The sequence below is a fragment of the Schistocerca americana genome, chromosome 6, assembly GCF_021461395.2.
Source record: "Schistocerca americana isolate TAMUIC-IGC-003095 chromosome 6, iqSchAmer2.1, whole genome shotgun sequence".
NCBI classification, from domain to species: domain Eukaryota; kingdom Metazoa; phylum Arthropoda; class Insecta; order Orthoptera; family Acrididae; genus Schistocerca; species Schistocerca americana.
In genome coordinates, this window is record NC_060124.1 from 540,160,791 (window position 1) to 540,175,482 (window position 14,692).

The following is a 14,692-nucleotide window of genomic DNA, read 5'->3' on the forward strand; positions in this document are numbered from 1 at the left end:
TTACTCGAAATTCCACACTCTTGACTCTTCTCTGAACGTTACAAATGGGTACCAAACCACGCGAATATAAATCGCTGCATTTTCGGCGGAATTCTTTTTAGCCAGAGAAGAACTGACGAATCTTTTTGAATGGTCACCATGCAGTGTGGGCGTGGAGGGGCCCCGTTTAATATTTACGAAAAACGTGAGTCTGGGCTTCAGTTCACAACGATATTTTCCCCTACAGCGCTCTGAGCGACTCCCCCGCCACTGTTGCGCTCCCCAGCCGTGTGCGCACACGCACTAACGTTTCGTGAAGACGTACTGCGGGACGCTCGTGTTCAAATGTGTTAGTCACTGGTAGCAATGAACATGATCTGAAATCAATCCAGTTGTAGTACGACTCAATGAGTAGAAAATTACATTTAAATCATTTACAAAACATCTAATTCCGTGTCTCATTTTACATTGTGTTGCGTTTTTCCGAACTCTTCGAGAATTCTGAAAAGTACTTGATTCGGGCGAGGAATATCTTGACCGTCATTCGTTGCTAAGTATTCTATTACAGTGGAGTCACCATGAATCCAGACATCAGTTGTCTGGACTGTCAATCGCGAACAAATATCTTTGAACTCTAGTCCATGCGTGTTCGGACATAACGCTCGCACTGCCCCCCCCCCCCCCCCGCCACCTCCCCCTTGTTCGTATACATACTATACACATTACACACACTCTGCCCTCTCCCAGCAGCCACACCACTCCAGTTCTGACGTATCATTCAAAATTAGCGCCACAACAAACACAAGACCAACGATGAACAAGTGAGCAACGTTAACAACATAAGAGTTCTCATTGAGTATGGAGTCAGAAGTGGCTGCTCAGATCATGTTTCGCCGCATTTTGTGAAAGTACATGTGAGGTGAACTAGGGAGCGAAAATCTTGTGACAGAAATGCACATAACCTCTACCCACGAAACAGTTCTTCACAAATACACAATTATTTTCTTCATGGCTAGTTTGCAGATGACAAAAAAACGACGAAAAAGGCCACAAAAACCGATGTATATTAATGCAGTTCATTTAGAGATGTACTTTAAAGGTGAGCGTCTAAAGGAAACAAAGCAAAATGCACGTACTGTAATCCTTAGGCCTACAGTAGATAAATTATTATAAATTTGACATTGTACTTTACAGAAGTAGGAATTTCACCCACAGAAGATGACACACAGGTGACGAAACATGTCTGGGTAAATTTAAAAATAAAAAATAAACCACCTGTGTTTGCATAAAGTTGAATTTCAAAACAACCCAATTTTTCAATCGCAAACACTGACAGACATCAAGAGGAGCTTCTAACGATAGTAAAATATAACAGGTTCTAAATTTTCTAGACTTTTTCGTTTGTTATTGACAAACTTGCAGAAGAAGGATTTGTCATCACGTGACGTGTCGCCCGTTTTGAGTACAGAAAAGCACTCCCACTCTTCACTTTTTACCAGCAATCAGCTTTTTAAGTTAAACTTCCTGGCAGATTAAAATTTGCCTTTCGCGGACAAGTGCTCTACCAACTGAGCTACCCGAAAGACAAAGGTCCCGAGGTCGAGTCGCAGTCCAGCACACAGTTTTAATCTGCCAGGAAGTTTCATATCAGCGCACACTCCGCTGCAGAGTGAAAATCTCATTCTAGCTTTATAAGTTGTTTTCGTCATTACAATAGTTTTTGTGAGATTTAGTGACCGCAGGGAAGAAAAATTCACAGCCACATATTGAATATTTATTTATTTATTGCTCGTATATGCAGGGCGGTTAGAAATATTCTGAAAAGCTTTTAAGGTCGTTAGCATGGTAGGCTGTGCTGAGAAATAACTGTTAAGAAAAAAAATCGGTATTTGCGACGTTACCAAGTTAATTAGCATTAAGTTAGCCAGTCAGGCCGCTGCACGCGCAGATTCGAGCGGTATGCCAGAGATGGTGTTACCAAACGTGTTCCTCGTTTGGTTTCCTAAAACCGAACAAGTGAACGAGACACATATTGGACACGGGTGGGTAGTAAGGATCGAACCCGAGCCAAAGCCGGAACAGTCTCTAGCGCCATCGTCTACGCTATGAAAACATGTAACCTCCCAACAGAAAAATAATTATAATATTCACGTTTAGTGTGACCTCCCAACAGAAAAATCTCGTTTCAGTTCCAAAGAGAAAAATTTCTTTCCAATAATAAAATTTCAAGTTTTAATGTGACCTTCCATTAAAGACTGACTACATATCGAGATTAATAAGTTTTGACGTCAGCAGCGCTGCGTCGTGGCCCTGTGAAATGATCCTGAATAAACTGGAAAATTCTTACCTCACAATGATGTCGCCGGATAACGCTATCTGTGTATCTGCTCCTATAAGAAATTTTTGGCACAGCCCAATGCAATGCTGGCCACTAGATTTTCATTTGTAGGAAAACAACTGATTTTCTTTTGCTGAATTAGGGTATGCAGATGATCTAAACATCATTAGCGATAGGAAAGAAACTGTAACAGCAAATGCGAATGCGTTAATCAAGGCTAGTGAAGATGTAGGTCTAAGGATAAGTGAAGACAAAACTAAATACCTGGTTACTACTAGAATGCCAACAGCAGTAGATCAGGAAATGTTAAGAGTTGGAGACATGCAGTTTGAAAAAGTGAACACATTTAAGTATCTAGGCGTGGACTTCACTTCGAGAAATGAGATTGAATCCGAACTGAAGAAGAGATGCGTGCTACTTCTCACTGAATATATTACTTTCATGACGGATATTGTCAGGAATTTAAAGATTAGAATATACAAAACTATTATTCTATCAGTTATGCTGTATGGGTGTGAGACTCGGTCTCGCACTGTGCAAAATGAAAAGCCGTCTCGAGTATTTGAAAACCAAACTTTTAGGAAAATTTTCGGAGCAAAAAGGGATGACATTAGCGGAGAGTGGCAAAAACTGCATAACGAAGAGGTTCACGAACTCTATTCAAGCCCTGACATAATCAGTATTATTAAATCACGTAGGCTGCGATGGGCGGATCACGTAGCTCGAATGGATGAGGGCAGGGCAGCGGGCAAAGTACTGGTAGGGCACTTAGAGGGAAAACGTCCTGTGGGGAGACCGAGGCGTAGATGGGAGGACAACGTGAAGGGTGGTTTGAGGAGCCTAGGTATTGAAGGTGAATGGAAGGAAATAGCCCAAGACAGGGACAGGTGGCAAAAACACGTTGCTGCGGTAGTGGACTCTCGAGTCCGGTATGACCAGTGAGTGAGTGAATGAATCAACGTGAGTATGCACAGGAAAAATTCGTAAAATCTTTAATCTGAGATAAATGACTGGCAAAAGTTTTCATGAGAACAAAAGTTATTATTGAAACATTTCTGCAAGGAATTACATGGGACTTTAACATTACAGTTGTGGTTAAATCAGTTGTGGCAATTAACATATGCACCAAGCAACAAAGAACAATTTTTTTTTATTTCCTTATACAACAACGCTCAGGCACTGCCATCGTTCTGCACGACCGGCCCAACACAAGTCAACTGCTGGACTGCCCTGTCCGAACTCCAGAACTCAAGTGCTCTGTGCGAGCTACAAAACACGACTGCTCTCTGCGAGCTACTAAACTCGACTTACTGCCAACACTGTTCTGACCATAGAGTAAATATCTCTGGAGTGAGCATTCACATGCGCAGAACAAATTTTGTGTTGTCAACATACATTGCCGGCCTGGTCACGTGTTCTCGGGACGTCGTGTGTGTGTCCGTATAGCGACCTGTATATTTCGAATGTCACTACATCCCTAGTACAGACGTATTCTTTTCGTACGTGTCGTGGATTATTTATGTATGTTGCGCAGACATTTTAACAGTATCCATTTGATACCGGGTATAAACCAGCTACGTAACTTATAAGGGCAAGTGATATTGCATTCTGCTTCTTTGCGATAAGTGTCACAGTTCAGATGCACTCGATTTTTGGTAGTTTTCGGTATGATACCGGCACTTTATAGTATTACAGAGCCTGACGTACATTTTTGCAGTGATAGTCTTGCAAAACGACTTGACAGTACGCTAGTACTTTTGCAAGTGTCCGAAAAACACGGAATTTGCCACACATCAGCGATTATATCCCTGCTAATTCGTCCTTTTTTCTGCTATTTCTGCGCATTTATTTTCTCATTTTTGCGACCTAAAGCACAATTTTTCGTACTGGTGACACTTTGAAGTGCTTATTTAACGCATTTTACGTACTTGCTCCCAGTTTGTTAAATAAATAGTAGACTGAGTAAGAAAGTGGAAAAAAGGCAATCGGAGAATAAATGTACTGTAAAGCAAATACAGCTGGTCATGTAACAGTCAACCCATGTAACACCTTTACGGGAAGTGGAAAGTGACACAAATGAAAGAGTTTGAGGACATGTTTAATAATATTTGACGCTTCTTAATCAAATGGTGAAGAAAATAAATTGAAGGCAAAATACACCAAAGAAGATGAATGTGTACTTTGATTAGCTGCACTATCGTGTTTTTTATTTGATTTGTGCAGAAAATGTATTTAAACTGAATGCAGAAATTGGTAGTAGATGCTGTGGAAAATTAAAAATAGTTGGTACAGCGTCTACCTTCAGCCACACATGTCCAAATTTTTCTCTTTCTAAACATTCCTCTTCAAAGTGTTTTGAACATGCTTTGGAATATTTTGTGGGGACAAAATCACTCCTCATTTTCTGGAGCCACATCTTTGCTCGTTGTTCATCCTTCGGGAAACTAAAATATAAATCACACATAATCATTCTCCATGTCCTAGACACACGTAACATGGGCTCCTACTCTAACTTTATAGTGAACAAAAAGGTTTGGACACACGTATTATACGAAGACAATTACAGACTCCCACTCTATTGAACTTATCTGTCCTCCGTCTTTCATATCTATATACATAATCGACAAGTCACTGATAAATGCATGGAGGATAGCATTTGCTGAAACAACTAACCATTCCCTTTCCTGTTCCACTGGCAAATTTACAAGAGGAAGCGATTGTTTGTAAGCTTTTGTACGAGCCGTAATATCTATTATACAGTCATAAAATTGTAGAAAAACAGTCTACAGAATCAAGCCTTAATTATAATGCGTCTCGAAATTTTTAAACATAGTACCCATGAAAAGTTACTATCCCTCCTTTCACACATTTTTCTTTGCATCCGTAGCAACAACAGTAATTCACCATCGCTATTACACTATAAAAACACGGTGAAAACACAGCAAAAACTCTTGACATTATAAACTTATAACTCTGCGGTTAGCATACACGCACAGTGAAGTCCCGCAAACACGTGACAATCCTGGTTTAATGTTGACAGCATGCGTAGAACGCAATGCTCACTCCAGAGATATTTACGCTATGGCTCTGACCTGCGATTCTATTGTAGCAAAGATATTCCATATCGCAGGCAGCGCGTGAGCAATCCATCGAAATTACATCTGCTCAAGTGCGCTAGCGAATAGTAATGAACCCCTTACAAACAAGTGACACAAGTTGTACCTGGCCCGTCTCTGTGCACCGGTCACGTTACTCTTTAAGACTGTGCCTGCGGCCGTTGCTGTTGCAGGAGGTAAGCTGCGAGAGACGCCGCTGCACATCGCGGCGCGCGTGCGCGAGGGCGACCGGTGCGCGCTGATGCTGCTCAAGTCGGGCGCCAACTGCAACCTGACGACGGACGACGGGCGCACGCCCGTGCACGTGGCCGCCAAGCACGGCAACCTGGCCACGCTCACGCTGCTGCTCAACGACGGCGGCGACGCCCTCTTCAAGTCCAAGGTCAGGCCGCGGGCGCGTCGCCAAACTCAGATGAACGCACTGACAACGCGCGGGACATACGTTTACCGCGATGTCTCTGGCTTTCGTTCATTCCTCATTAGCGCTTCTTCTTCAGTGACTGTACAGTTCATTGTGAACCTTGGCCTCTTCGACAGTTCTCCGGCAGTTGTCTTGATCCAGCAACACTCTAGCTTTCCATCCCATACAATCTATTTTCTGCAGGTCCTCTGTGACTCCATCTACCTGCCTCATTCTCACACCAAAAGCTCCAGATGTCTGACACTCAGATCGGTACCGAATGTTGTATGTCGATAGAGTATCAAACAAAACTCCGATTTACTGTGGTCCAGCAGGAACGGCGTAAACGTTAATTAAAAATAACACCAGAACCATGGAGCACAGGAAAAGCATAACTCCGAGTAACCGATACGTATAGCTTCCGTGGGCATTAATACTTCTGCACAGACCATATATAACATAGACCGAACGTGTCCCTGTCTCTGCCGTGTTAAAGCTTCAAACCAGCATCCAAGCCGGCCCTTGTGGCCGAGCGGTTCTAGGCGCTACAGTCTGGACCCGCGCGACCGCTACGGTCGCAGGTTCGAATCCTTAGGTTAGTTAGCTTTAAGTAGTTCCAAATTCTAGGGGACTGATGACCAAAGAAGTTAAGTCCCATAGTGCTCAGAGCCATGTGAACCATTTGAGCCAGCAACTAAGTCTCGTGATTCGGCGCAGTAAGCAGAGGTCCTATCGTTAAGTGATGTGTGAAGTGAAGCTGACTGTTAGATTCTCATTTATAGCTGAAATCAAGCACTGATTTTGACAATACAGCTAAGTGTAATATTACTCTTACACATACAGTAGTGCACTTAACCCAGCTTCTCCGAAATCGCTGACAATATAGCAGTGGTTATCATTTTTACATGTGGTCAAGCTGAAACGTATTGACAGTTCCTCTAACAAGCGACAGAATGATTGTTCTTTAGTTAATACATGCTTTTTTTCCCTTTTTGCACAGTGAATTCTTGTAATTCGCTGCTTTCACAGAGGTGGAAGACGCCGGCCGATGTGGCTGAGCGGTTCTAGGTGCTTCAGTCCGGAAAAGCGCTGCTCCTACGTTCGCAGGTTCGAATCCTGCCTCGCACATGGGTGTGTGTGATGTCCTTAGGTTAGTTAGGTTTAAGTAGTTCTAAATTCTAGGGGTTTGATGACCTCTGATGTTAAGTCCCATAGTGCTTAGAGCCATTTGAACATTTTTGTGAGATGGAAGACAAAATAACAATTTCGAACGCAGCATTAGTTTTCTAACGATTCCACAACAACATTTGTGAAATGCTTTATTAAGCTTTTGTAAGAAAGAAAATTCGGTTATGTGCATAATGTCAGGTACTTACACAAAATAAGCACGTATGTTTTCTGACTTTTGCTTAATCCAGTACAGATACCGAAACGATATCAAGATAGGAAGCGTAATACATTACAAAACATTGATTATACTGGTGTGGTGAGCTAGATATTAACGATATGTCGTCTCAAAATCTTTGTCATTCACGCAGTTTTGCATCCAAGGGCCCACATCCATATTAACTTCCAACTTACGGAAATACTTGTGCAAGTATTTTAAAGTTATTCACTCACACAACTGAGGTTTTCGTCACTTTACCTAATCTGTACGATCCAAAACAACTATCCAATCAGAGCAAATGTGAAGGTCTTTACTTCTTCATCAGTAAAATGACGTCACGCGGAGTCTGTTATCTATGGTCTATACTCTATGTACTTACGCACGTGTGATGCATTTGTTTCTTTATTCTACTCTTCCGATTGTGTATGTTTGTCCCGTGAAAGTACAAGTGCACTAGCTGCTTCGTCACGATTGGTCTCCGTTCTGTCACGCTTGTCCGACGGCATACCACACCTATCTATACAAATGTATTCTGTGAGCTTGCTACTTTCAGGTAACAAAGCGAAAGCAGGCTGACAAAAGAAAATTTCTGCAAACTCCGAAAAGTCCTTTTACGTGACAGGAAAGTGTTCACCCATACAACACGCGTAAAGGGTTAAAACAAATGGTCGTCTGTGAGGTTTCAACGTGGGACCTTTGACACAATAACCTCACGGTCTGACAACTCTCCCACGCGAGGTCTACAGAACTACCACTCACAGATACGCCTTTCCTGTTCTCTGTATTTCTGGTATTACTATTATTTACCGTTTGGGCATGTTCTACCAGACGACAGCACGTAGCACGAACTAAATCAGAATTTTGGTTGATCTCAGTACCTGACATCTTGAGGTTTGGGTGTGAGTGGACTCTCTCCTCTAAAGATAGATTAAATAATATAACCAAGACATAACACATTTGTTAGGATATTAGTATGCAGATTTGACTGTCTTTATTAATGTACATTAGAGAAGCAATTGTGATTAGATGGATGTTATGATCGAAATTTAATTTTTTTATTTTACCTTAATAGATATTTTTAATTTGTAAGTTTGTTAACATTATTATTGAAAATTTATTTACATGTTCAAAAGTTATTCATGTTCATTTATTCATTTTACCCTGTAATCTATGCGAGTGTTTCTTAAACTAAATGTTTATTTTTTGCTGTAATTTGATTTAATGATCAATGATTCTAGAATTAGCAATTGATTTACTACTAGCACATTTAGTGCCAGCAGCCACAACTATACTGACTAATAAAACATGTTTGACTCCACATTTATTAATTTATTTGTGTATCTCCATTATCAAAACCTCTTTTTAGAGTTATCATTTTATTGGTGTATAATTATAAAATACACTCCTGGAAATTGAAATAAGAACACCGTGAATTCATTGTCCCAGGAAGGGGAAACTTTATTGACACATTCCTGGGGTCAGATACATCACATGATCACACTGACAGAACCACAGGCACATAGACACAGGCAACAGAGCATGCACAATGTCGGCACTAGTACAGTGTATATCCACCTTTCGCAGCAATGCAGGCTGCTATTCTCCCATGGAGACGATCGTAGAGATGCTGGATGTAGTCCTGTGGAACGGCTTGCCATGCCATTTCCACCTGGCGCCTCAGTTGGACCAGCGTTCGTGCTGGACGTGCAGACCGCGTGAGACGACGCTTCATCCAGTCCCAAACATGCTCAATGGGGGACAGATCCGGAGATCTTGCTGGCCAGGGTAGTTGACTTACACCTTCTAGAGCACGTTGGGTGGCACGGGATACATGCGGACGTGCATTGTCCTGTTGGAACAGTAAGTTCCCTTGCCGGTCTAGGAATGGTAGAACGATGGGTTCGATGACGGTTTGGATGTACCGTGCACTATTCAGTGTCCCCTCGACGATCACCAGTGGTGTACGGCCAGTGTAGGAGATCGCTCCCCACACCACGATGCCGGGTGTTGGCCCTGTGTGCCTCGGTCGTATGCAGTCCTGATTGTGGCGCTTACCTGCACGGCGCCAAACACGCATACGACCATCGTTGGCACCAAGACAGAAGCGACTCTCATCGCTGAAGACGACACGTCTCCATTCGTCCCTCCATTCACGCCTGTCGCGACACCACTGGAGGCGGGCTGCACGATGTTGGGGCGTGAGCGGAAGACGGCCTAACGGTGTGCGGGACCGTAGCCCAGCTTCATGGAGACGGTTGCGAATGGTCCTCGCCGATACCCCAGGAGCAACAGTGTCCCTAATTTGCTGGGAAGTGGCGGTGCGGTCCCCTACGGCACTGCGTAGGATCCTACGATCTTGGCGTGCATCCGTGCGGCGCTGCGGTCCGGTCCCAGGTCGACGGGCACGTGCACCTTCCGCCGATCACTGGCGACAACATCGATGTACTGTGGAGACCTCACGCCCCACGTGTTGAGCAATTCGGCGGTACGTCCTCCTGGCTTCCCGCATGCCCACTATACGCCCTCGCTCAAAGTCCGTCAACTGCACATACGGTTCACGTCCACGCTGTCGCGGCATGCTACCAGTGTTAAAGACTGCGATGGAGCTCCGTATGCCACGGCAAACTGGCTGACACTGACGGCGGCGGTGCACAAATGCTGCGCAGCTAGCGCCATTCGACGGCCAACACCGCGGTTCATGGTGTGTCCGCTGTGCCGTGCGTGTGATCATTGCTTGTACAGCCCTCTCGCAGTGTCCGGAGCAATTATGGTGGGTCTGACACACCGGTGTCAATGTGTTCTTTTTTCCATTTCCAGGAGTGTATTTCAATTCAACCTGCAGGTTATGATTTAAAAGAGGTGGACAGTAATAGATTTTTGTTTATATAGTGGATTTAATAGTGAGAAATTGTAAGTGAAGGTGGATTTAAATCATTTAATTAACGGACAATGGCTCTAACGTATGTACACATTACCTGTCACACTCATTAATGATTATTCTACTTAAGTTTCTTCAGAAAATAGCTCCAAATAAGTCTTAGTGTATATATGGATAGGTTCAAAATGGAACTTACTATTAAACTATTTAAACGAAACTTAAGATTGTTCTATGCATGTTAGGATACCTTTATTATCTATTATAGTGCATTTGTTTTCATTTTATTATTTGGAATAAATAAGTTTACTGAATTTGATCTCTAGTATATTTTTTTCCGGAGTGATTTTTAATGTAGTTTATTAGTAATGTTCTCGTACATACATTATGCAATAATTGTTTAAGGTAATAAAGTAATTCTTATGTATCGTACTTCTTCATCAGTGTTTATCAAAATTGTTGTACTTAGCACATTTATCTCATTTTAGGTTGATTTACAGTTAATTAATAGTTATGCATCATCATTATTTTTCAGTTAATCGTAGGGATAAGACGCTAATCATTTCCTCTGGTATCTAGTTTCTTAAGAGAAAATTTAAGTTTCTATAGGTACTGTTTAACTATTTTTAGGTAAAAATATTAACTTATTTCTTCTTTAGGGGACAAGCTCTAGAGATGGTATCCTACAACGCAATAAGTTTTGAATAGAATAAGAAATCTGAGACAAAAGCGAGCATTTCTGAATGCAAACTTGACGATGGAGAACAATATAGGCATTACGATTGCCAACAGCACGAACAATGACTGAATGAATGGAACAAATTTGTTTCCAAACAAGACACAAAGCGTGTACCGTCAACATTTTCACTGTTGTGTACATATTTTGAGCACAATACACATATAAATATAAATGGTGCCACTGGCGTCCACAGGACCCTCAGACCAAAATACTCATAAAATGTCGCTGAACTAATTTTGTTAGTGGATTTCGTGTTCACCTACTATCGTGTCTTGTATTGGAGTGAAGGTGGTTAGTAACTCCCAAAGTTTTCATCGTTAGTCTAATAATTTTCAGGAATCTGTAAGCGCACTGCAGCTACAGGGGATGCGCAAAATAATGTGAACAGCGGTAATAACGTGACGGTCGTGTTCGACTGTCAACAGCGCAGGTAAGGCACGTGTCACGCTGGACTGTGCGTGTTCAGTACGGACTAGGTATCTGTACAGGCTGTTTAGGAGCAGTGCACACTTAGTATTTGCATTCAGAGGTCGAGGTCGACGTGCAAGGAAAGACATAAGAGTTCCAAAGAGGATAGATTGTGGGGGCCCGATTAGCTGGAGCATCAGTAACCAAGACAGCGAAGTTATTGAATGTTTCAAGAGCAACTGTTTCAACAGTCATGGCAGTCAACGCAACATGGAGAGACATCATCGTGTAAACGTAATAGTGAGCGCAAATCAAGACTAAATGACAGAGATCGTCATACGCTAACAGGAATTGTGTCAAAACAACACAAAACTACGGCGGCTAAAGTGACTGCAGATTTCAATAGTCATCTTCGAGACCCCGTATCTATCGACACTGTTCGCCGAGAACTTCATAAAGCGAATATTCATCGACGAGCCTCGATACTGAAACCATTAGTGACGACAACCAACGCAAAGACCCGTAAAACATGGTGTCAGAAGAATAAATTCTGGTCGGCTGATCAGCGGAAACGCGTCATATGGTCCGACGAGTAACGGTTTCGTTATTTCCAACATAGGGCCGAGCTTACGTCTCGAAAACGCCAAAAGAAGACTACAACCCTGACTGCTTGACTCCAACAGTTAAGCATTGAGGTGGAAGTGTGATGCTGCGGGCGGCCATATCATGGTATTCTGCTGGTCCCATCATTACTCTCGAAGGCCTTGTTGCAGCCAACGGTTATGTGAACAGGTGCACCCTATGATTCAAATGTTGTTTCCCAACAATGATGCAATATTTCAGGACGATAATGCCACCCATTCACACAGCCAGGACAGTACCGTCGTGGTATGAGGAGCATGTAAATGAACTGCAGCGTCTTCCCTGGCAGCACAGTCCCCACAGACTTGACCATTATGGAACCCTTGTGGGCGGTATTGGAGCACAGACTCTGGAGCAGATTTCCGCCTCCGCTGTCACTACAGGAGTTAGAAGAGGTTCTGATCGAAGAGTAGCATAACATTCCACTGTACAATCATTGCATGCCAGTATTCCAAGAAGGATAGCAGCTGTATTATGGGCAAATGGAGGTCCAACCATTTGTTAATAAACCACTCCCAAGTAAGTATAGGTGTTCGTATTATTTTGGCTATCCCCACAGACTTGACCAGTATCGAACCCTTGTCGGCGGTATTGGAGCACAGACTGTGGAGCAGATTTCTGCTTCCGCCATCACTACAGGAGTTAGAAGAGGTTCTGATCGAAGAGTGGCATAACATTCCACTGGAGACTATACTATCATGGCATTCCGGTATTTCAAGAAGTATCGCAGCTGTATTATAGACAAATGGAGGTCTAGCCACTTGCTAATAAACAATTCCGAAATAAGTACAGGTGTTCACATTATTTTGGCTATCCCCTGTATGTGCAGATGAAGGAAATGTTCGAAAGCAGTAATGATAATAAATAGTATATCTTTTAAAGATATCTTACTTAATTCTTGGCTTGTAGCTACCGGGTGATCAAAAAGTCAGTATAAATTTGAAAACTTAATAAACCACGGAATAATGTAGATAGAGAGGTAAAAATTGACACACATGCTTGGAGTGACATGGGGTCTTATTAGAACAAAAAAAAAAAAAAAAAAAAACAAAGTTCACAAAATGTCCGACAATGGCGCTGGACAGCAAAACGTCAGTGACTGCGCATGAGAATCGTGTATAAAAGGAGCTGTAATGAGAGAGAGAGAATCAGATGCGCCAGCAGTCGCAGCATGTTGACGTCACCTGAAAAGGCGCTTTTAGTGAAGCTGTATTATCAGACTGGGGAATGTGGTAGTTCAGCGTTACGATCCTATCGCCATAAGAAGGGGATTCGAACGGGTAAAGGTCCGTTGACAAATGCAGCTGTGGCGAGAATGATTTCGAAGTTCGAAGCCGCGGGTTGTTTAGGCGATAGACCCCGTAGTGGCTGACCGAGCACAAGGCGTAATGCTGCTGAGACAGTTCAGGAAGAAATGGAGACTGTGGCGGGTTCGTCTATGCACGGGGAAGTCAGCGCTCGTGCAGTCGCACGTCGCACCGGCATTCCTTACACTACTGTTTGGTTGGCACTTAGGCGTACCCTCCGTTGCTATCCGTACTAAAATCCATCGGCATCATGAACTGTTACCTGGCGATTTAGTGAAGCGGAGGGCATTTGCGGTGTGGGCGTTTCAAAAGATGGCGGAAGATGAAGATTGGTTGAGTAACGTGTTGTGGACCGACGAAGCTCATTTGACGCTCCGAGGGTCTGTCAACGCCCACAACTGCAGAATTTGGGCTACCGAAAATCCTAGAAATGTCGTGGAAACTCGATTGCACGACGAGAAAGTCACGGTATGGGTTGGATTTACCTCATCTACCGTTATCGGGCCTTTTTTCTTCGAGGAAATGCGAGATTCTGGTTTTGTAACTGCTACCGTGCCGGGTGAGAGGTACGCCGATATGTTACAGAATCGCACCATCCCCAGCCTGGCTGATAAACACCTGCTGGGACGTACGATGTTTATGCAGGATGGCGCTCCACTCCGTATTGCTAGACCCGTGAAAGATCTCTTGCGCACGTCGTTTGGTGATGATCGTGTGCTCAGGCGCCACTTTCGTCATGCTTGGCCTCCCAGGTCCCCAGACCTCAGTCCGTGCGATTATTGGCTTTGGGGTTACCTGAAGTCGCAAGTGTACCGTGATCGACCGACATCTCTAGGGATGCTGAAAGACAACATCCGACGCCAATGTCTCACCATAACTCCGGACATGCTTTACAGTGCTGTTCAGAACATTATTCCTCGACTACAGCTATTGTTGCGGAATGATGGTGGATATATTGAGCATTTCCTGTAAAGAACATCATCTTTGCTTTGTCTTACTTTGTTATGCTAATTATTGCTATTCTGATTAGATGAAGCGCCGTCTGTCGGACATTTTTTGAACCTTTTTATTTTTTTGGTTCTAATAAAATCCCATGTCATTCCAAACATGTGTGTCAGTTTGTACCTCTCTATCTACAATCCTGGAAATTGAAATAAGAACACCGTGAATTCATTGTCCCAGGAAGGGAAACTTTATTGACACATTCCTGGGGTCAGATACATCACATGATCACACTGACAGAACCACAGGCACATAGACACAGGCAACAGAGCATGCACAATGTCGGCACTAGTACAGCGTATATCCACCTTTCGCAGCAATGCAGGCTGCTATTCTCCCATGGAGACGATCGTAGAGATGCTGGATGTAGTCCTGTGGAACGGCTTGCCATGCCATTTCCACCTGGCGCCTCAGTTGGACCAGCGTTCGTGCTGGACGTGCAGACCGCGTGAGACGACGCTTCATCCAATCCCAAACATGCTCAATGGGGGACAGATCC

At 43.3% G+C, this 14,692-nt stretch overlaps 1 protein-coding gene across 1 annotated transcript in view; it reads left to right on the plus strand.

The window, feature by feature from the left end:
* The window catches only part of LOC124620279 (serine/threonine-protein phosphatase 6 regulatory ankyrin repeat subunit A), a 437,897-nt gene that overhangs the window by 121,484 nt on the left and 301,721 nt on the right, over positions 1-14,692 (plus strand). The window contains exon 6 of the mRNA XM_047146947.1: positions 5,607-5,815. Within this exon, the coding sequence (XP_047002903.1) occupies positions 5,607-5,815 (209 nt within the window). The remainder of the gene's footprint in view (positions 1-5,606; positions 5,816-14,692) is intronic.